This window comes from Camelus bactrianus, chromosome 7 (genome assembly GCF_048773025.1).
Source record: "Camelus bactrianus isolate YW-2024 breed Bactrian camel chromosome 7, ASM4877302v1, whole genome shotgun sequence".
Classification (NCBI taxonomy): domain Eukaryota; kingdom Metazoa; phylum Chordata; class Mammalia; order Artiodactyla; family Camelidae; genus Camelus; species Camelus bactrianus.
The window spans coordinates 32,566,561-32,590,439 of NC_133545.1; the positions used below are offsets into that span (position 1 = coordinate 32,566,561).

The 23,879-nt window shown below is 32.3% G+C and overlaps 1 protein-coding gene across 1 annotated transcript in view; it reads left to right on the forward strand.

Annotated features, from left to right (window-relative positions):
* Positions 1-23,879, forward strand: part of SAMTOR (S-adenosylmethionine sensor upstream of mTORC1) — an 82,212-nt gene that overhangs the window by 43,410 nt on the left and 14,923 nt on the right. The window contains exon 4 of the mRNA XM_010947643.3: positions 21,099-21,213. Within this exon, the coding sequence (XP_010945945.1) occupies positions 21,099-21,213 (115 nt within the window). The remainder of the gene's footprint in view (positions 1-21,098; positions 21,214-23,879) is intronic.

The following is a 23,879-nucleotide window of genomic DNA, read 5'->3' on the forward strand; positions in this document are numbered from 1 at the left end:
GCTTTACTCAGAGTCTACTGATTTAATGTTAGTCTCACCAAAAAGAAGTACCTTCACAGTGACATCTAGACTGGTGTTTGATCACATGTCTGGGTACTGTGGCCTAGTCAAGTTAGCATATAAAATTAATCATTGTAGGGTGTCAGTGTCAATTCCTGTACCAGTAAAGTTCAATTTATTATAGAAATGAAAGTCACAGATAAATACAAGTTCTGATACTGGCTTCCCATACTAACAGATTATTTTACATATCCCCCACTTTTAGTAAGACTATTTGTAATGGATGCCCTTTACAAATAGTCTTACTTGTTAAAACTCAAAGAAAATACTTATAAATGTTTCATTAAGTGTATGAGCTTTCAGAAGTAAAACACTGACATACAGTAAAACCTCATCCATTAGAAATTCATGTTAGTAACAGCTCATCAAAAATTTATCTTTGCTATAACTGGAAAAAGGATTTTTAAATAAATAATGTACAAGTATTACAGTTGGGATATTTAAACATTTAAGAATGGAAATCTTCAGACTTTATTTTAAAAATCATTATAGACATTCAAAAACATTCTTTAATAATTTTACCACCTCAAAATTACTATTACCTTCCATATTTATTTATAATAGTTATATAAAATTCATCAAATTTATGTTTGATATCTTCTGTCATGTCACCCTTAAGATAAAATTTATAGTGACATTGCAAGTTAAAGAGTATGAATATTTCAGTGCTCTTGCTAAGTATTTCCATTTTGTTTTACAAAAAGAATTACAAAAGTTGCCACAAATAGTATTCAGATTGTGTCATAAAAGTTCACCATATCCAAGGAGGAGCCATTCACATGGTAGGTATATATACTAACTTAAATGAGAGTGGGTGATCTTGCCTCCCAGCCTAGCTTGGAGCAACAGAAAAGAACACTATCATTCATAAAACAGTACCCACACACTCACAACATTACTTGTTCTAATCCAGCCATGCTGGTATCTCAACAGTCACCTCCCCCGCCATTTGCTGTTCTTGGAGGCCTAATGTTTGCTCACCTCCCCCTCTGACACTGACAAGCTCATCTTACTGGATGGGTTGTAATCATTGCTAGCAGTGTGCACACTTCAGGGTTAATGATATGTGTGACCCACATGTTTGCACAGCCAGATTGCTTCTCATGGGCTCTGGAAAGCTGCTCTGGGCTGAACCAAACTAGGCCACTGCATTCAGTTGTTTAGTTTGTAGTAATCTACTAACTTAATGTTTTTTTGAAGAAGAAGGGGTACCTTTTCTCTAAATCACAAAGACACCATATAGACTAGCACAGCTCTGGAATTTTATCATTTTTCATTGTCATTAGTGTGACAATTGTGTATATAAACTTTACTCTGACCTCAATGAGTATAAAATAATATTTTTATAATTTTTGCAGTTTGTAGCTTTATATGTATATTTGTTTGTATTTGGTTTTATGGGGACTTTACAGTGGTTAAGGTTCATGTCTTTTCATTTACTTTTAGAGTTTCCCTCATCTCTGTACATCAATTTCCCACTTATATGTAGAGGTCTTGACTTTCTGCTTTTAAATTACATTTCTCTATGTATTTTTAGTATTCTTCTGTTATAAGTGTTATGACATTTTAGACAGACTGTTATTGCCTTTATTTTTTTCTCATTTTGTTTGTTTATATCTTAATTCAAATCATTAATTATTCTCTTCATGTTTTTATTCTAGTGCTTCAGAACTTTTAAAAAAAAGAAAATAGATTATTTTTCTCTAGGCTCGATATTTTAGCTATTTTTTCCTTAGCACAAACTCTGGATCTGACCTACCTGGGGTTTCAGATTATATATGATTCACTACCAGTTTATATAGGGTTTATTTTTTATATCTAATTTAAGGAGTGGATCTAACTTACCAAACAAGTTTTTATATGAAGCTGAAGCTATACAATATTCTGCTCCTTTGGTCTTAATTCAGTTTTTATTTACTATGTAGTTCTTGTTTCATTTTTCAGTTTTATTAGGTAGAATTGTTACAGTTTGTCTGCATATATACAATATATCACATGTAAATACATATATACAATATACTGCACATATTTTTAAAATATTACATTTATGTACTGTTCATTGTTTCTAAGAATAATTTAGAGCTTTAGCTTTTTAAACTTACATAGTTATCAAAGGAACAAAGCCAACCACGAAATAAGAATCAACAGAATGCAATAATCCAGTCATAAAGGACAGTCAGATGTGCTTACACATATTCAAGAAATCAGTCATTTAAGTTATAAATAATAAGTAGTTCATTTGTATCCTTTTTTAAAAAAAAGATTCCACATATAAGTGATACCATATGACATTTTTCTTTCTCTTTCTGGCCCACTTCACTTAGTATGATGATCTCCAGATCCATCCATATTGCTGTAAATGGCCTTATTTTATTTTTTTTATCGCTGAGTAGTATTCCATTGTATATATGTACCACATCTTCTTTATCCAGTCATCTGTTGATGGATATTTTGGTTGCTTCCAGTTTTTATTTACTATATAGTTTTGAATATTATTTGTTTCAATTTCTAGCAGTTAGTTTAATTTTTCATTTCCCCTTACCCCCTTTGTTCCTTTCAGTTCAAAAATAATTTTTAGGAGGAGATACTGATTGTTACTGAATTAAATATTAAATAAGTTTGGACAGTAAACATTTTTACATTGCTTAGTTTTTCCATATAGGAATATTTATTGAGATATTCATAATCTAGATTTGTAGTTTTCTTTTGTGAAGTTTTTGGTCCTTAGAGAATGGGGTATTTCTTTGTTATGTTTTCTATTAGTTATATGCAAAAACAACATTGAATCCAACTTTTTCAGATACTTTAAAACTATCCTTTAACAAAAAGTATGTTGTTATACAGAGGCCAGTATTGCTAGGCTGGTATTTGCTCATTGACATCCCTAAAAACAATAAACTATATTTTTTTAAGTCTATTATTCAGGTATTACTAATTTCTACTGCCATTGTTATTTTTCTTCAATTTTTAACAGTAATCAAAATGAGAGTATTCATTTTAACTAAATTTCCAAGTTAATTGTATACTCATTTATATTTATGGCTTTAAAAAAGCAACATAGTGTTCAAAGTGATGTATATGGAGGCAGTGTGTACACATAAACACACACACACAAAGCTCTCAGTCCTTCTTATGCCTCTAACTGCACAAGCAAATATTGTGAATAAACTTATAAAATTATTAGTGGCTAATATAAAGAAAAGGGTTTTTTTTTTTTTTTCATGTATGGTGTGGGAGGCAGAATTCTGAAAATGTCCCCATACCTCTTGCTCTCAAAATGTTCATTTCTTGTTTATTCAGTCAAATAGGAATCTAGGTACTGCTGTCAAGGAACTTTGCAGATATAAATAAGAGTATTAATCCATTGACCTCAAGACACAAAGATTATCTGGGTGAGCCTAATCTAATCACGTGAGCCCTTAAAAGCAGAGACCTTTCTCTGAATGTAACAGAATGGAAGGGGAAAGGAGGGTATTAGGGAGATTTGAAGCCCAGGAAGGATTCAGTGAGCTTTTGTTGGCTTTGAAAATGGGGTAGGCTATAAACCATGGTATTACAGGTGGCTTCTAGAAGCTGAGCAGACAGCAGCAAGAAAACAAGGATCTCAGTCCTGCATCCACATGGAACTGGATCTGCCAACAACCTGAATAAGCCTTGAAGTGGATTCCCCCCACCCCCCAATACCTCAGAATCCTCAGAGAAGAGCCTAAGCCTGCTGAAACCTTGATTTCAGCTTCATTATACCCTAAGCAGAGTACCAGCCAAGCATGCCTGGACTTCTACAGAATTAGTGATGTTTTAAAGTTAAGTTTGTGGCAGTTTATTAGACAGTAATAGAAAACTAACTTGTTTTCAAATGAAGAATTACATTTATAGTATATATTTCCATAGCATATTTATTTTATGCATGGACAACTGTTAAGTTATATCCAAACTGCAACTCCCTTCTATGCTAGACATAGTAAGCGTAATTGTTAAAAGCTCAGGCTGCTGAGTCAGACAAATTTTAATTCCGTCTGAAATCACTAGCAAATGACCTTTGGTGATTTAACTTCTCTAAGCCTCATTCCCCTCAACTATAAAATGAGAGTAATAGTTTCTGCTTATAAGAACTTTACATTCCTGATGTAATGGCCATTGTTGAATGATTACTATGCCCCCTGATGGCAAAACAAAGAATGTTGTCAATAAGAGCAGAAATCTGGGCATTCATGTGAAGCCATGGCTGAGATCTTTTCACTTAATTCTTTGCACCCCTGTCTGATCTCTGTATATGGAGTTTCTGGGTTATCCTTTTAGATTTTTTTTTTTTAGATGTTTTACTTAAAAACTAGATATTCATACCTTTCTCATGAGTCCCCTGTCTCTGATCTCCAAAGTTTCCCAGAGAAGTTCTGTAAAATAAGTAATACATAATTAAAAAGGGAGTTTTGTCAACAAAATAAATTTAGACATTGAGCTAAAACAAAATTGAGTTTCTTAATTATAGAGCTGTTCTATGGTCATATGCCTGTAGCTCTTCAAAAAGAGCGTATATTTCCCACATTCACTGACCTGTTGACAGAGGAGGATCTTGCAAAACTATTTCATGAAATGCACTCTGGGAAAAATTGTCCCTTCAGATATAAATAATTAACTCCTTGAGCCAACACTTGTCTTCTCTTTTCATTGTTAAAGCTTGACTTCATCTACTTAATGCAGATTATTTAGCCCATAAACAACCTTTACTCGCCACACTTAATCTCCCTCCATTTTTTGTTCTTTGCTACCAAAATATGGAGGGGAAACTGTTAACTGGCTTTTACCCATTGCTGCCAAAATCAGTCGTCTTTACCGGTCATAATTTCAGGGGTTTGTGATACATATAGAAATGAAGTGGATTATATAAAATGCTAAGAATGCTAAATAAATGATAATAAGCCAAGTCTTCAAAGTGAGAAGTTTTCTATTCTACTTTTTCTACTGTTCCTTGAAAAACTGATTGAGAAAAAAGGACCAGTGGACCTAATGATTTGTGATCTGAGGTATCTAGCAATAAATTTTACCCACTTATTTGTCATCTATCAGCCCTAAAAGTTGGCTTCAGAAAAATTTCTCATCGATCTGATTGTCATGAATTCAAGGAGTAACAGTGCTGTTTTACATACTGACTCCCCAAAATGCATTTTCTTCTTGTTTTTCTCAAAAAGATAGGATGTGGAAATATAATTTTCTCCTTCCTCTACATCAAAATAGCAGGATAATAAATAAAGCCTAGATCATTGATTTCAGACATTTTAACCATAGAACCTTTTCTTCAAAGGAAACATTCTATGGTATGGTCAAAGGGTATAGAAGTTGTAGCCTCCCAAAATCTCCCATAGCCTTTGTTGGCCCTTAAATGGACTTTAGAAAATACGTACAGCTTTGTAGAAGGCACTTTGAAAGAAACTGTTGTAAACTGCATCCTTGGGTAAATATTGCCAGGTTTTCTTATGTAATAAGCAAAAAATTTTACTTAAGAGTTTACAGCTCCCTCTTAATGTCTTGAGAAGTTCAAGATGCTGTTGTTGACACTGGCAGCATGTCTGACAGAAAATTATGTAGGAAATAAAATCCTTTATTTCCTTATTAAACTACCTAACCAGCAGTGTGGGAATTGAGGGGGAGAGAGTAAAGAAATATGATCTTGTATTATAATTGTTTTGGAAAAGAAAAGAAAGACAATATTGAGTAAAACCCAGCACAGGAAATTTAAATAGAAAGTTATCATTTGAACATTTTTACATATAATAAGATTTTTCTTCACACTTTTAAAAAACTGTCAAATGAAGCTAGAACACTATGAATTCTTAAGTTTTAAAAATGTTTTCAAGTGAAACAATTTTAAGATTCTCTGCACAAATCTGTCTAAAGAAGCAAAGTAAAAATTTACTGAAGAATTTAAATAAACATTTTAAAGAGGCATTAAAATGTAGAGGAAGCACAACAAATCTAGCCAAACTTTGTTTTCTAATCAGTATGTTTTATCACTTTACATAATATAAATGAAGAGAATACCTATATGCTGAAAATAGAAACCAGTGTTAACTGTATTTCAGTTAGCTGTTCTTTAGAAAGTCATTTATTTCCTGACTAATCAGACTCTTAACCCATTACATAGATTTTTCCTTATCAGAAAAACTAACTTTTCCAAATATTTACCTTACCAAGCATTACTAAATTCAGCCATTCCTTTCTGTTTGTTTCTCATAAGGTATAACAACAGATTTTTTTTTTTTTACTCAATCTCTTTGGAATCACATTTTGCCTGTCAACAAAAGGCTTTAAAATATAGGGTTTGCATACAGCCTGGTGCACATTGAGAAGAGTATATTCAAATGCCCCAGAGTCTCCAGAGAACACAAACATATTCCAATAGTGCTGCCATACCCCACACAATTTATTACAACTGTTTAAGGTAGTTACAACGCCTACATCACATTCCTTTTAAATATTCTTAACGGTGGCAGATTGCCTTATTGTGGTTGAATTTGATGTTAATTTCTGGAGAGATATTTCAGTAGAAAATGATATGAATGTGATTGCTGTGGGAATGATATGGCCCTAGGCTGTTACGGGAAGAGTAGAACCTGAGAAGGGCTATCTGAGGGTTGAAGGTATCGTGGAAGGGAATTTAAAGAAAACATTCTTAAAAAAATAAGGAACACATTCTAACAAAGAATGCTAAATATTAACTTAGAAGTTCACAAATAATTTAGTTATTTCTAGTTTGTATCCTGACTGAGTATGTAAACACTAAGTACTCTAAACTGAAGTGAGAAATAATTATACTTTAATGTGTAGTCCAGGGATACAGGACTTCTGTTTTAGTCATTGAAGTCCAGAATTTTTTTGTAGGCAACTGAGGCAGCTTTCTAGAAAGGAGGAGGAAGACAAAAGAGTATCTCCTTAGTACCTTTTCTCTTTCCATGAAGACCAGCTGTATTTCTTAAAATTGAATTCCATGAGATATCTTTTCATATTTTAAATGTTTGCCTTTTACTTAAGTTAGTTTAAGTAGTTTTCTTTTCCTTAAAATTAAACTATATCAGACCAAGACTATGATTCTATAAACACTTGTCTTTATCATCACTGCCTATGCATGGAAACTCAAGATGGTCAAAACAGAGTCTGTGAACCACCCTGAATTGTATCAAAATGTGGTTTGTGTATCATATATGTATTGTTTTCTGGTTGGGGCGGGGAGCCATAGATTTTATCAGATACTGAAAATGGTTTGTTACCCAAAAAGATTAAGAACTACTGGTAGAGACCCTCATGCAGAAGCTCTTACATCCTAAATGACAGTCCCTTTCCATTCTCCCTCCATGTTGAGACAGTAAAAGACTTTGGTTTGTTACTGTTGGATCTGGCAGTGCCACAATTATGCCAGTTTTTATTCTATATATGGGACATTGAAAAAGATGCCCCATAGAGCTTTGTTGCTGTTAGATGTCTATTAACTATGATGGAATAGATTGTCATGAAATTTGGCCCTCAGGGAAATTCGCTAGATAGTCTTTTTTTTTTTTTTTTTTTTTTTTTTTTTTTTTTTTAGTGTTTTAATTTTTGTTCATTTGCTTACTTTCAGCTGGACATTGATACAGACAGGATTCAAATGGATAAGAGTGATATTTTTTTCTATCAAAAACTGATATAGAATTTTAGAAGTAGAATGACCGTTAGAGGTCATCTACTTCAGCATTATACAGAGGAGGAAACAGATACAAAAAAGATTAAAATTTCTAAGGTCACTTTATAGTGAAGCACAGATTAGATAGAGTGCTGTTGACCACCTGTCTCCAGAGCTTTTTTCAACTGTATCAAACTTTTGATGATTGTTATTTCTTTATTCCTTGTGCCTATCTACAATGTGTAATTAATTCATGTAATCTTTATACAACACTATGAAGAAGATGCTTTATTATTTGCATTTTAGTAATTATTTCTTGGGGAAATTACATTGTGAATGTTCTATTAAAACATGTAAGTCAGTTTGAAAAATAGTGCCATATTTATATACTTATTCATGGTAGTGGAATTAGATTTCCAGTCTTGGATAAATCAATGAAAGAACCATTTCAGGTAGTATTTTCTTCTCTGTCTTCTAGGAAATGTGACTACAGGCCTTTTTTGTTGGTTTGCTTGTTTTTAAAATTCAAAGTTTTAAAAAATGTTAAGGGCAAAAAGAACAAAAAAGTCACTCTGGGCTTAAAAAAAAGAACTACAATACAATGAAATCAAGTTACTGGACAACATTTCAAAAGGCACTTTATGAGTTTCATTTTGTGCAAAGTCCACACCTACTTGGAAACATACACCTTTGCTTACTGTGCTTTCTGACTGGAATGACAGTCATGTACCTCAACAGTCCTTGCCTTTATTCTCCACTCTCCCTTTGGCATTTTCTCCTGGGAAAAGTTTGCTTATCTTGCATGTCCCAGCTATGGGTTTCCCTTCTCTTCCATCGGTGTTCTTCTACTCCTATAACATTTTATACACTCCTTTACTATGCAGTCGTTGCATTGTTTTCATGTTATATTTGCTTGTGTGTCTTCTTCACTGAACTGAATTACTGGGGAATCTCAGGCTCCTAAACAGAGGACAATAAGTATTCAATAAATACTTATCAAGTTATAGTTATGTATACATTTAAAGCTAATTTTTTATTCATACTAAAGGTACTTGGATTTTTTGTAGAATACTGTTTAGGTGAATAATCTCAAATTAAAGTAATTAAGATTAAGCAGTCTTCATTTTATATTTATGATTATAGCTATTTAATATAAACTTAAAAATTGTCTTCCAGATCTTATTTCTGATTTTAGAACTTGAGCTTTCAGGTTAATTGAGGCTTAATTAACCTGATTTTAGAACTTGAGGCTTTAAGTTTCTGTTTCCACATCAAAAGGAGAACATACGATCTAACAAAAATTTTTTTTTGTTTTTGTAGTATGTGAGTGAAAGGTATTCTGAAATATTGTTTGGATACCAGGATACTGGAATTTCCAGATCCATTACCTTCAGTGAGGAGTTTATTAGTACTACTGAGGAAAAAAATCAAGACCTGTTACACTGTTTCAGTATTTCCTTTGTTAAATGGATTATTCTTACTTTGCTTAGACAAATTTTTTAAATTCCAGATATCTAATCTCCATGTTAACCTTCATTTAACTTGTAAATAAAAAAAGGGTTTTCTCCCAAGTAAATTTATACTATGAGAATTTGCATAAATAGTAATGTTTATTGCTGAATTTTGAAGTATTGGTACTTTAAATGCAGAAATAATTGGTGTCAGGATTTAGTCATTGTCAGTAAAAATCATCTTGATGTGAAAATAGTTCTTATAAGTTTGATTTATTTTGCACTGTGAGATTACAGATCTCAAGAATTTATTAAGGGTAATCTGAGGGACTAAGATATCCCTACATAGTATTAATATAAAGGATGTGTTTATTTCTTTTGCAGAAAAATTTAAAATAGTGATTTAAAGGAGAAAATCTGGTAACTTAGTGTCATTTTAGTCATATCTATAATTGGTGTTTTAACTACTTTGCAGAAAATTTCTAGAATGCCCATATTCCAAAAAGGATATAGCTGCCTTACAAAAACGTAATTTTTAAGATATGAAAAATATTGTGAATGACAAAAATAAAAGGTATGAAGAATAATATGGAACCAGAGGTAAGCTTAATACAAATTACACCTGCCAATAATTTCTTAATACTTGTTACCAATTAGTCACAAATTTAGCTCACATATACCCTGAGTCCCCCAAAAAGAAAGTGCTCCGTTCCTTAAAAATAATTTTCTTTCCACTTGACAGCTTTTTATCTAAGTGAAATGGTTAGGTTTAGTTCATTTGATACTTAATCCTTTAGGGGGTCCATAGATAGAATTCAGAGGGTCCATGGACTTGAATGAGAAAAAATAATTTTTATTTTTACTTACTTCTAACTATATGTATGTGGTATTATATTATCTCTTAATAATATCTCTTCCCTTCTGATTTGTATACCTTTTATTTCTTCTTGTCTGATTGCTGTGGCTAGGACTTCCAATACTATGTTATTCAGAAGTGGTGAGAGTGGGCATATTTGTCTTATTCCAGAGTATATCAGGAAGGCTTTCTGCTTTTCACCATTTAGTATTATGTTGGTTGTGGGCTTGTCATAAATGGTTTTTATTATGTTGAGGTATGTTTCCTCTCTACCCAGTTTGGTAAGAGTTTTTATCATTCTGAATAGATATAGAATTTTATCAGATGCGTTTTCTGCATCTGTTGAAATGACCATGTGGTTTTTGTCTTTTCTTTTGTTGATATGGTGCATCATACTGACTGATTTGTGTCTGTGAACCATCCTTAAAACCCTAGAATGAATCTAACTTGATCATGATGTATGTGATCCTTTCTGTGTGCTGTTGGATTCAGTTTGCTAATATTTTGTTGAGGATTTTTGCACCTATATTCATCAGAGATATTGGCCTCTAATTTTCTTTTTTGGTAGCGTTTTCATCTGGTTTTGGTATTAGGGTGGTGTTACCTTCATAGAAATAACTTTGGGAGTTTTCCCTTATCTTTAATCTTTTGGAAGAGTTTGAGAAGGATCAGTATGAGTTCTTCTTTGTACATTTAGTAGAATTCCTCAGTGAAGCTATCCAGCCCTGGACTTTTTTTTTTTCAGGAAGTTTTTTTATTACAGATCTTATTTCACTTCTAGTGATCTGCCTATGCATATTATCTGTTTCTTTTTGATTCAGTTTTGGCAGACTGTGTTTCTAGAAACTTGTGCATTTCTTTTAGGCTGGCCATTTTGTTGGCATGTAACTGTTTATAATATTTTGAATTGTTGTATTCCTGCAATATTGGGTATTATTTCCCTCTTTGATTTCTTTTTGTTTATTCCTCTCCTTCTAGGTGAGCCTGGCCAGAGGTTTTTTGATTTTGCTTATCCTTTCCAAAAAAAACTAGCTCTTGGTTTTTATTTTTTTCAGTTCTTAAAAATATCTCTATTTTGTTTATTTCCTCTGTGATCTTTATTTTTTCCTTCCTTCTGCTGACTTTGGGTTTTGTTTGTTCTTTTTTTCTGATTCTATTAGGTGGTAGTTAGGTTGTTCATTTGGGATTTTCCTTATTATTTGAGGAAGACCTGTATCGTCATGAACTTTCCCTCTTAGGACTGCTTTTGCTGCATCCCATGGACTTTGTATGGTTATGTTTTCATTGTCATTTGTCTCAAGGTATTTTTAAATTTCCTCTTTGACTTCATCATTGACCCATTGTGGGTTTTTTTGTAGCATGTTGTTTAGTCTCCTTGTAATTTTTTTCTCATTACTCTTTCTGTGGTTGATTTCTAGTTTCATGCCATTGTAGTCAGAAAAGATACTTGAAATAATTTCTGTCCTCTTAAATTTGTTGAGGCTTGTTTTGTGTCCTAGTATGTGGTCCATTCTAGAGATGTTCCATGTGCACTTGAAAAGAATATGTATTTTGGGATCTTTGGATATAGGGTTCTTTAAGTCTAACTAGTTGTTCTATTATCATTTAGGATCTCTGTTGCCTTATTCATGTTCTCTCTGGAAGATCTGCCCACTGATGTCAGTTGGGGATTAAAGTCTCCTACTATTATTGTAGTCCCCTCAATTTCTTCCTTTGTGTCTTTTAATGTTTATTTTATATATTTAGGTGCTCCTATATTGGGTGCATAGGTGCATATATGTTAACAAGTGTGATAGCCTCTTGTATTGATCCTTTTATCATTATATAGTGTCCTTCTTTGTCTTTTTTTATGGCCTTTGTTTTAAAGTCTGTTTTGTCTGATGTAAGTATTGATACCCCTGTTTTCTTGTCATTTCCATTTGCATGAAATGTTTTTCCGTCTCCTCAGTTTCAATCTATGTGTATCCTCCACCCTAAAGTGGGTCTCTTGTAAGCAGCATATTGTAGGCTCTTGTTTTATTATCCAGTCTGCTACTCTATGTCTTTTAATTAGAGAAGTCAGTCTATTTACATTTAAAGTAATTTTTGGTCAGTAGGTATTTATTGCCATTTTAAATCTTGTTTTCTAGTTGATTTTTATTCCTTCTTGGTTTCTTTATTCTTTTTTGTTTTTCTCTTCGTGGTGTGATGATTTTCTTTTGTATTATGCTTGAGTTCCTTTCTTTTTGGTTTTTTATGAATCTATTTTATGTTTTTGATTTGTGGATACCCTGATTTTCAAGTATGTTAATGCATAACTATCTGCTTGTTTTAGACGTAGTCCTGTAAGCTCAGACACACTAAAACATCTATATTTTCTTATTCCCTCCCCAACATTTTCTGATTTTGATGTCCTGTTTTACATCTTCATGTTTATCCTTTTGCTGTTCATTATAGTTAAATTGTTTCCACATAATTTTTAAAATACTTTTTAAATCTATGTACTGGTTTGTTTAAGTGATCTTCAGTCCTTTTATACATTTGCCTTTCCTATTGTGATTCTCCCTTTCCTATAGATTTTTGCTTCTTTTCTATTTCAAGAAGACCTTTAAGTATTTCTTTTAGGATAGGTTTAGTATTGCTGTATTCTTTTAGTTCTGTTATGACTGTAGGCAGCAAAATACTATGCCTTTGTCACTTACAAAATTCAGAGATATATAACATATTGTAGTTACTTTGTACATCTCAGAATATTTTTTCTCCTCACTGCTTTGAAATTATCGTAGATAATAGATTCACTGCTGAATCCTCATTTTTAACATGTTACTAAAGAAACGTTACTGTCATAACTTTTGAAAAGTAATATTTTGATTATTGCATCTGTGTTTTGTAATTCAGTTTATTTTATTCATTTAAAACCATTATTTTGAAAAAATAACCATATACTTCACTGGACTGCTAAACAGGCTCATTGTCCAAAAGTGTTTAAGAAGCTCTGACTTAGAGGAAGAAACTACAGATAGTGTGTGATGATAGATTGTTCCTTTCAGAACTCATATTCATTCAATAATTAGATTATTTGAATATTCAGTGGAATTCAGAATAAATAATTGTTAATTAAAGCCCTATTTATCTCTTTCAGAGAAGCTAATGTTTGTTTGAAAACATTATTTAAGAACAATAGCATGCATTTCCAGGTAGCTCCTCTTATCTTGTGTTATTATAATTAGCATTACTCTGTAGTTTTTAATTTTTTAATAATGTAATGAAGAATTGATTCTATAATTAAGTTACCATGTTATATATATTACACATTAACGTATAAGTGGTATCAGTCAATTAAGGTCACTTACGGTTGACTTTCTGGCCTTTGAATCTTCAGTCATTTAATAGACTATTTTGAGGCTATTTTTGTTCTTAGCACACCTAATGTATCCACATAATAAGTATTTTCATATCTGAGGACAACAATGAAACACTCCTATTTAATTATTCTTTTATGTGACTATTGGCTCTGTTGTCACAAACTGATTTTATTACGACCACTTAGGCAAAATTAATTTTATCTGTTTATATATTTGCTTTAAAAGTTAACTAGAATATAGCTAGTGGGATATTCTAACTAATCTTTCAAACTGGAAAACAAATTTTTTTTTAAGTGTTGGATAAGTCTTACTTGTGTTTTTTAAGGCCAAAATGCAGATGCTGGCAGGAACCCAGAAAGGTAGGCAAAACACAAAGCTTCTTTTGCCTTGAGAGCATTTGTCCAAACTGCAAACTTTAGCTTTTGTATTTATACTCCACTGATTGGAGCTTCAACTGTAAGAGTTTCTTTCTTAGTTTAAGGGTGAACCAGAATAAATCTATCCCATTCACTCAGAATATGATTGACAGGTTCAAACTACAGGACAGCCCAAGCATAAACTCCTAGACTCAGATCACCAGGATGGCCCAAAAAACTTTAAACTCTGAATTTATTTGGTTGAAAGTGGTCCTACACTGGTGGTATCCCAGGTTGCCTAACAGCAAAAGTGAATACTTCTGCTCAAGAATCTTCATAAGTAATATCAAGACAAGTAAACAGCTTATAGTAAAAAATAATTACTAAGCATGTATGGAAACGGGACCATGATCTAAAACCAGCAGAAAGCAAGACAGATCTTTAAAGGTCTCAGATACTAGAATTATGAGTCACTATAAAATAAATTATTTTTAACAAGAAAAGAATTGCTTGAAAGTTTCTGCAGGGACTAGAAACTTTAAGGACTTTACAAGCCACAATTAAAAAGAGAACCCCTAGAAGTGAAAAATAAAATGTGTAAAGCATGAATTCAAGAGGAATTATTGAGCTGGGTAAGACAAAGTAAATGAAATTTTCCAGAAGGTCATATACAGATCAGAAAATACAATATACAAAAAATTAAATTAAAATGGTTAAAGAGATGGAAGATAAAATAAGAAGGTCTAACTTACTTCTTATTGGATTTGCTTCAAAAAGAAAGAATGGGAGAATAAGCCCTTACTAAAAGAAAATCTAAAAATGTATTTTAGGCAGAAAGAAAATGATCCCAGAGGAAAAGTCTGAGGTCAAAAAAGGAATGAAAAACAAAAACAAAAAAAGTAAATATGTTGGTAAATCTAGACAAACATTTTTAAAATAGAATACACAAAAAGACTAACATAACCTTTCAACTTAACAGTTATGTTTTTGAGCATTAGTGTAGTTTGGGAGAAGGCTAAGATTATTCAATAGTTAAGTATACATTTTTCTAAAACAATAGAAACTAAATTTTTCAGATCAGTAAAATGAAACAACATGGAATTATTAAAATTAAAAGAAAAATCTAAAACCGGTTCTCAACCTTGGCTTATACTATATATTCACTTGGGCAGTTTTTAAAAATCCTAATGCCCAGACCCCATCCTATACCAATTAAATAAGAATCTATATTATTTTTAAGCTCCCAGGGTGATTCTAAGGAAAGCAAGGAGCAGAAGAAAGAAACATAGAACAGATAAAAGTACAAAGATACTACACATAAGTCAAAATATGTTAGTAAATCACATTAAAAGTAAAAGGTCTAAGTATTTAGTTAACAGACAGATTGTCAGACTGGATTTAAAAATCCAATTTATGTTGCTTATGAGAGACATATCTGAAATACAAGATTGTAGAATAAATATCATTTCTAGAGATAAAGGATATTTATAATAATAATAAAAGTTGTGATTTAACAAAGAATATAACAAACAGTATTTAATTTGTATGTGCCTAATAGTATACCTTCAATATGTGTAAAGCAAAAATTGACAGACAAACCTACAGTTGCTTGGGGGAGATCTGGGTTTTTTCCCCCAGTATTATAGTTTAATAAGTTTCAAAACCTAAGGCAAATTCTAATAGGTACAACCAGTACCCTTATTTATGTTCATCACTTAAGATTCATTAACAGTTAATATTTTGCTTCATTTGCTCCATAACTCCATGTATATACATAGACACATTTTTTTGTTGTTTCTTTTCTGAACCATTTGAGCTACTTCAACCTTAAATCCTTTAGTGTGTATGACCAAAGATTGAGGTCATGTGCCTATATATCCACAATACAATTGTCATCACTCAGGAAATTTAGCATTGATACAGTTACATAATATATAGTTCACATTCTCCTTTTCCAGATTGTCATAATAATGTTCTTTATAACTGGGTTGGTTGTTCGACCCAACAACATCCAATCAAATATTATATATCGTATTTAGTTGACTATCTCTTAGGCTTCATTAATCTAGAAAATACCCCATGATTTAGATCCATGTTAGACAGTCTTGATAGGCATAGATGTTATTGTGTTCTCAGTATATCACTAATAGGGCACATGTCAGTTTGTCCCATTATCATTGATTGTTAACTGATCATTTGACTAAGTTGGTATCCATCAGATTTCTTCATTATAAAAAGGTACCTTTAATCTCATCTATTTGCTGGATTATACATGAAAACAGAAATTTTTCTCTTCCTGACAGTTTTCACCAGTGGCTTTACATCCATTAATGTAGTGCCTAAATCAAGTTTTGTTTGTTTTTTTCACTATAGTAGTTGGAAAATGGTGATTATTCTACTTCTAGCTTCTTAAACGTTTATTGGTTGGTATTCTTCTGTAAAGAACTTTCCCTTTTCCCCTTTTTTAAAATTCTATAGACTGATAGATTTTTTTTAAAAGTTCAGTGTGTTATAATTTATTCCTTTTATTATGATGATGCTGAAATCATCCAAAATTAGGCAAGTGAAAACTCCTATAAACTAGCTCCTTTGACCTTTCGATATGTTCCTATTAGTTTTTGAGGATTACCTTAATTTCTTGGACAGCAAGGTAATCCCAGCCCACCTTGTACTTTATCTGCTTCAACCCTGGAATAAGCCTTCCTCTAGGAAGTGCAGGTTCCTTTTAGCAAGGGACCAAATTCTGGCATTAGGTAGCCTCACTGTTACTGGGGTGTCATTGCATCTACATCCTTTCATATGAAACCTCTAATTCTAATCCACCACTAAAGGGTTCTATTCCTCCTTTCCGTCATTCTGAATTTTTATCTTCCAGCAGCTTTCATTTATTTCTCCATTTGCTCAGCCCTTCATTACAAGCAAAACAATTTCAAAATGGCTGCACAGTACTATAGCAGTAACATACTAAGTGAAATTAAGAATTTCTTTGCAGTTTTTTGTCCTTAATATCGCCCATTGAAATTACTATAGTCAGAATACTGGGTTCAGAGTTACTGAATTTTTTTCTTCTATGTTGTTTGTTTGATATATAGCTAGTTTCACTAGTTTCTTTTCTTAGTGTTTTGTGTTTTTTTCCCATCCCTGTGATTTAATTTTGTTTTTTGAATATGTAAAGCATTAACAACTTTCAAAAGTGGAAAGTACACAGAAATATTTACTCAGACATCCCATCCCTTCCTTAAGATATCCACCTCATTTCCAGATCCTCTGAGATTTTTATAATTCTGGTTTATCCTTCATGAGTTTATTTCAAAAATGAAAAAACAAAATACTATCGCTTCAAATCAATTTATAGAGATCTTTCTTTTTCTCCTCAAAAAGAAATGTTGAAAGACTTTTAATACACCTGAGTAACAGACAGCAAGCAAAGTAAGAATATAGAGTACTTGAACAACATAATTAACAAATTAATGGCCATATAGAGTAGTGTACCCCAAAACTACAAAGTAATAGTACTGTTTATTTCAGTCATATATATAACATGTATAAAAATGTTCAGTAAAAATTTATAAATTTAAAAAATATTAATTATTCATAAAAATTTATTAAGAGAATGTCAGTAAGATTCAAAGGGTTGAATTATATAGACAAGCTAGAAATTTGTTCCAAATGGCAATTAGGAAATATTCAAAGGTTTAGAAGTTAGTAAATAACCTTCCAAAAAAAAAATCCATCAGCTGAAGAAATTATAATAAAAATTAGGAAATATCTTCAACTAAATAGTAGTTCTTTGTGAAGAAATTTTTTTTTTACAAAGAAAGTTACAAAAATGCGTTTTATTAAAACTTGTGGATATAGCTAAAGCATCACTTAACAGAAAATCCATAGCTTAAAAATTATAAAGAGAAGCTGAAAACTAATGAACTAAGAATCTTGAAGAAGATTAAAGATAAGTCAGCAAATAAGCCCCCCTTCCAATAATAAAGCTTAAAAGGAAATAGTAAAAAGCAGGAAGATAGAAAAAAATCAACAGAGATAAAAGTTGAAATTTTATAAAGGCTGAATTAAAACTTAAAATCTGAGGCAGATCACAAAAAGTCAGAAATAACCAATTTCACTGATTAAAAAGATTAATGTAACTATATATACACTAAAGACATGTAAAAGATAACAGAAGTATAATAACTTTATGCTCATAAATTTGACAGAATAACCTGTAAATTATTAAAGAAATAGTGGTTAAAAATCTTCTCAAAAACAAAACTCCTGGCCTAAATGGCTTTACCAGCAAGTTCTAGTAAGTATTCAAGGAAAAATGAATTCTATTCTTACACATACTCTTTAAGAATAAAATGAAATGAACTCCCCCACATTCATTTTAGGAGTCTGGCATAACCCTGATATTAAAACCCTCTATGGACAGTACAAGAAAAGAAAATTATAGTCTTGTCTCACTTATGAACATAGATGGAAAATTCCTAAATTATATATATACAATCCATCCTCATTCACAAATTCCGTATCTGCAAATTCACCTACTTACTAAAACTTAACTCCAAGATCAGTACTTACGGCATTTTCAGTCATTCATGGACATGAGCAGAGTGGCAAAAAATCTGACTTGCGTGACACACACCTTCCCAGCCAAAGTCGAACAAGGCAATATTGTAACTAAACTATATTATCCAGAAGGCATTCAGTCATAGGTACTGAGACTAAAAGGAAATCAAGAGAATGATTATCAGTAAAATCAGGATAGTGGCTACCATTACAGGAAAGGATAGAGGAGATGTCAGCAGGGAGGATCTTGTTTCTAAGGTGCAGACAATGTGTTATTTCTTGAGCTGGGTGGTAATTACTTGGATGTTTACTTTGTGATTAGTTTTTAAACTGTAAATACATATCTGATGCAAATAAAAAATTACAGAGCTAAACCAAAGAGTTTGAAACAGGTAAGTGTATTACTGAGAGTTAATTTTATTAAATTAATCCATGATACTAATGTTATTAAATTAATCCATGATATTACATTATTGGTGATTATATCATAGTGTTGAATGGTTTGGAATACATACAGGTAGAAAATTGAATTTATAAGAAGCACTTGTTAAAAGACTATCAGAAAGTTTTTGCTACTCAGTGTTTTAGGATCTACCAGTACAGAATTTAGTGTGAGACAAATTCTATGTTCAGAAAGATGATTAGTGGAAAAACCACACAATATTTCATATATAACATGATATTAATAGTTAACAATAATATCTACCACTTTTTGAGTATTTACCATGTACCAGGTCAAACATTATAAATGCATTATCTCATTTAATCCTGAAAACAGCTCTTAAGTGTGGATACCATTGTTAACCCCATACCACACAGGTAAAGGACAGAGTCAGGTTTTGATTTTAGTCTCTGATTCCAGAACTCTTGTTCTTAATAGCCCCAAGTAAAGGTTAGAATGGCAATCTAGTAATGTATTTAGTATTACGTATTGTTATACATTCTCATTTATTCTAACTGGTTATGGTTTAGATATTCAAATTAGTATTAATTCAGCAGCAAATGTCAGATATATGCTATACATTTCTGTGGCCCATACCTATGGGTTCTTCTGCTCTTTTTAGCAGCTTGAAACCTCTGGCAGAGAATTTTGTGGCCCTATTCTTCCTTGGAACTGGTGTGTTGTGATATTTCAAGTGTCACAACTTAATTCACCTTTACAGATGATTATTTTTTATACATATCACCAAAACATAACAATCTGCTACCTGAATTGGCTGCAGTCCAGAAAGTTACCTTTTGAGCCCTAGGAGCAGCCCTTTTTGCTGGGAGAGTTTCTAGCTATTCCTTCCAAGAACTGACACTCATCTGGAAGTCATAGTCAGAATTACTGAATTGTTTAATAGATAAAGAAAATGAGTCCCCTCTTTGGTGAAATTGCTATTTCCTAATATCCTCATAGCCCTTTCTTTGGAGGAGTTCCCAAAATTTTTATTGACAAAAATCTTTTAATTGGTTCATACTGTTTTTATGTTACTATACAGTGCCATGTACTGTTTCAGACAGATCTTGTATACAGTTGGTTTTTTTTTTAATAATTAAGTAGTGATTGTGGTCGTTTCTACAAAATGTTAGGACATCAAGCTCTTGGTTAAAAATTTAACCCCTATTTATTGCTTTCCTTTTCTGAAAAAAATGAATTAACTTTAAATTATATTACTTTGACTTACAGTGCCTTTTCCAGGAGCTTAACCTCCAGTCTGTAGTTTAACACCTCTCTAATGAACCCTAAGGCAGTATGTTGGCCAGTGTACAAGGGATAGAAGCTTGGCAGATTTTCTCTGCCCTATAAAGAACCAAGATTCTGTTTTTACCCAGTTATTTCCCTATATTTCTTGTCTTTATTTTTCCAATATTTACTCAATTTTTTAAAGAAAATTATCTTAATATCAATGAAGTTGTTTTCTTTTATTATTGATTTGCTGTCTGAACATTAGGACTGTATGCTTCAGACCAACAAAAATCCTGTTTTCCTTCATTCCTATATGCTACTACATGGATCCATATTGGTTGCATTTGACTAACTAACTTTAGTGATCATGTCTGGTTTTGTTTACTTTTTTTTTTTATCTACTACCATTGTACATGAGAAAAGTCCCCTAACTTAAAAACCACTGTTCTAGTATTGCTTTTCTGTTTGGTTCTTTTAAATCATTGAGACAAATGAAAGTTAAGTCTAAAGACATAATTATATTGACTACTAAGAATTAATTTCTGAATGGATTCTTTGATCTACAAAGACAGTTTTCAAAGTGTGGTGTGGGGATTTGAGACCCTCCTAGGGTCTCTGTGGGAGACAAATTATTTTAACAGTACTAAAATGTCATTTGTCTTTTCTACTCTCATTCTTTCATGAATGTAGTGTTAAGTTTTCTAGAGACGCCATGGCATGTGATGTTGCAACAGCTTAAATGCAAAGCAGATATGAACATCTATCAGTCTTCTATTAAGCCAGACATTAAAGAGACTCAAAAAAATGCAAAGAAGTAACTCACTTTTACTATCTTTCTAATCTAGATTTTTCATTTAAGAAGTATAATTTACATTAACATATAGTACAGTTTTATTGTTTTATAAATGAATTTTAAAATATTTATTAACCATTACTTTCTAATTTCAAATATGGTATTATTGATTGATAGAACCCACATAAACAAAAGAGCTCTTTAAGGCTCTAATTTCTAAATGTGTAAAGGGATCCTGAGACCAAAGAGAGAGCCAATAATCTATACAATCTTTCTTATTCTCAAATGTTTGTCTCTTATAAGATGAAATAAAGTATAAGAAAAATTCATACTGAAAATAATCTATTTTTAGGTTGCTACAAACCTCAGGAAAGATCAGATTACTTGATGTTGGCAGCTGCTTTAACCCATTTCTGAAGTTTGAAGAATTTCTAACTGTTGGCATAGACATTGTACCTGCTGTAGAGGTATGCATAGTTCTGTTTGTTTTGTTGAGACTTAAATATTTTACATGTATGTTTACAAAGGAAAGCAATGTCTTTATGTTCCTGAAAAAGCAAATATATTTCCTGTATACAAGTTGATAAGGGATTCTTTCCCCCCCTTTTTTTTTTTTAGTTGAGGTATAGTCAGTTACAATGCATCAGGTTCTGGTGTACAGCACAATGTTTCAGTCATACAAATACATACTTGTTTCATATTCTTTTCATATTCTTTTTCATTATAAAAGTTACTATAAGGTATTGAATATAGTTCCCTGTACTATACAGAAGAAATCTGCTTTTTATCTATTCTATATACATTAGTTGATACTTGCAAAACTCAAACTTCCAATTTGTCCTTTTCCACCCCCTTCCCCCCCCCCAGTAACCATAAGTTTGTTTACTATGTCTGTGAGTCTGTTCCTGTATTGTAGATAAGTTAATGTCTTGATAATAGATTATTTTTATTCAAAACTAAATGTATATTTTGTGGAAAATTGGGCATTTAGTTAACTGTTATTTTGACCAATAATCTATTTGTTTTGTTCCCTGTATTCATTTTTTTGTTTTGTTTTCTGTTTATCATCTATCATTGCCATCAAGAAACTTTAGCAGTTTGTAAAGATTCCCAGATAGCTGTAGTATTTGGGCTTTTTACTTGCTATATTTTTTTTAATGCATCTCTTTCTGAAATGTACTGTTATGTAGAGCCATTATGGAATAGTGGAAAGAGCAAGGGCTTTGGAGATAGCCAAAATCCCAGCTCTTTGTACTTACTAGGTAAAACTAAGTAACTTTTCATAGAATGTTTCCTGTGCTTTTAAAATTAGATTTTGTTTTCCTCAGTGACAAATTCATAATGTCTGCCATTTTACTTTTGATATAGCACCAGGCGCTTTTTATATAAATTATGTTTTTATTGTTATAAAGAGAATGTGTGTTGGAGTGTAAACTTTTAGTTAGGGGTGTTTTTCCCCCCACTGCTGTATTCCCAGCACCTAGCACTGGCATAACGAGTATTCATTAAGTACTTCTTGAATACAAAAATGGAATCTTACTTTTAACCTAGATTTGACTCTCTGAGCCTCAGTTTTCTCATCTGTGTAATGAGATTAGTAATGGACCATACCTTATAGGATTATTGTAATGTTTACTTGAGGTAAAGTATTTAAGGAACCTAGCACAGTAACTGTTACATAGTGAGTGCTAAAGAAATGTTTGCTGTTCTTATTGAAAAGTTCCTGCATGAAAACTCAACTTTCATATTAATTTTTTCTTTGATTTTGATGAGCATAATTATCTACATTGAATACATATGACTATAATGAACAGAAAACACTAAAACTGTTACTATTATCTCTGCTTCTTAAAGATGCACAAATACTTTATAGTAACAGCTGTTCTTAGCTTACCACTACAGACAATTCTTCTGCCATCAGGAGCTGTGATTTTAAAGTGCAGGTGGCTTTGTGCATGGATTCTCTCCCCTTCCTTCCTCAAGACACACATTAGAGATGTCCCTCAGGGACTGTTAAGACATGATGACCCTTTAATCTAAAACTCAGGCTTAAATATTATCCTTAAAATATTAAGTTTGTTTATAGATAGAGCTATAAATTTTTAACTGTAAAGTCATTAGGGAAGGCAAAAGAACTACAATACGTAAGTTCAGTAGTAGAATCAGACTTTTACAGTTCTAGAACCCTGTAACTAATTTTAAAACAAAGAGGAAGAAACTTACACTTGCAGCCAAGATGGAGTAACAGCGACCACATGGATCCTTTTTCCGCTTGCCTGCAGGAACCGAAAAGTAGACAAAATATTCAAATTAATATGTAAGACACTAGACATTAGGTCATGATACAGTGATTACCAAGAGATAGAAAAAAAAATGAGATGAGCCATACAGTTGCACTAGCATATAGCCTTCACAGAGTTTCCAAGATACGGCGCAAATTGGGGATCCCAAGCAAAATCCAGCTGATACCAAGTTGTGGAGACAGAGCTGAGAGTCCTGGAAGACCAAGACAGGTTGAAATACCAAAGATTTGAGTGCTGCAGAGAGAAAACTCCAGCGTCTCCGAAGAGTTGTCCTTGAGTACTCAGCAGACTACTGATCAGTACATGTGTGTGAGAAAACTACATGAGACTTCAGGAAGTACTAGCTGAAAGGACGAGGGGTTATAATGCCCAGCACTCACACTGGCTGGAAGTGGTACCTGTTCCCACCAGCCACACTGGAAACCTCAAGAATCACAATGCATTGGGTAAAGAACACAGAAGAGCTTTCTGTCAGTAGTGGAGAGTAATAAGCCTTAGACTGAACATTGCACTAGGCCCACCTAATAAAATCTTGATAGCAAGAACAAAAAGATCAAACTGTCTCCAGATAACTTAACTATAGATCCCAAAACAATGGTCAAGAATATTTATAGCAACACAAAGCCATCCAGAACCCAGCAAAGTAGAATTCACCGTGTCTGGCATCCAATAAAGAAGTAATCAGCAAGTGAAGAAGCAAGAAAATAGGACCAACACTGAGGAGATAAATCAACCAGCAGAGACCAACCCTGAACTGACACAGATGCTAAAATTAGGAAACAAGGGCATTAAGACAGGGACATTATGACTGTATTCCATATGTACAAAAA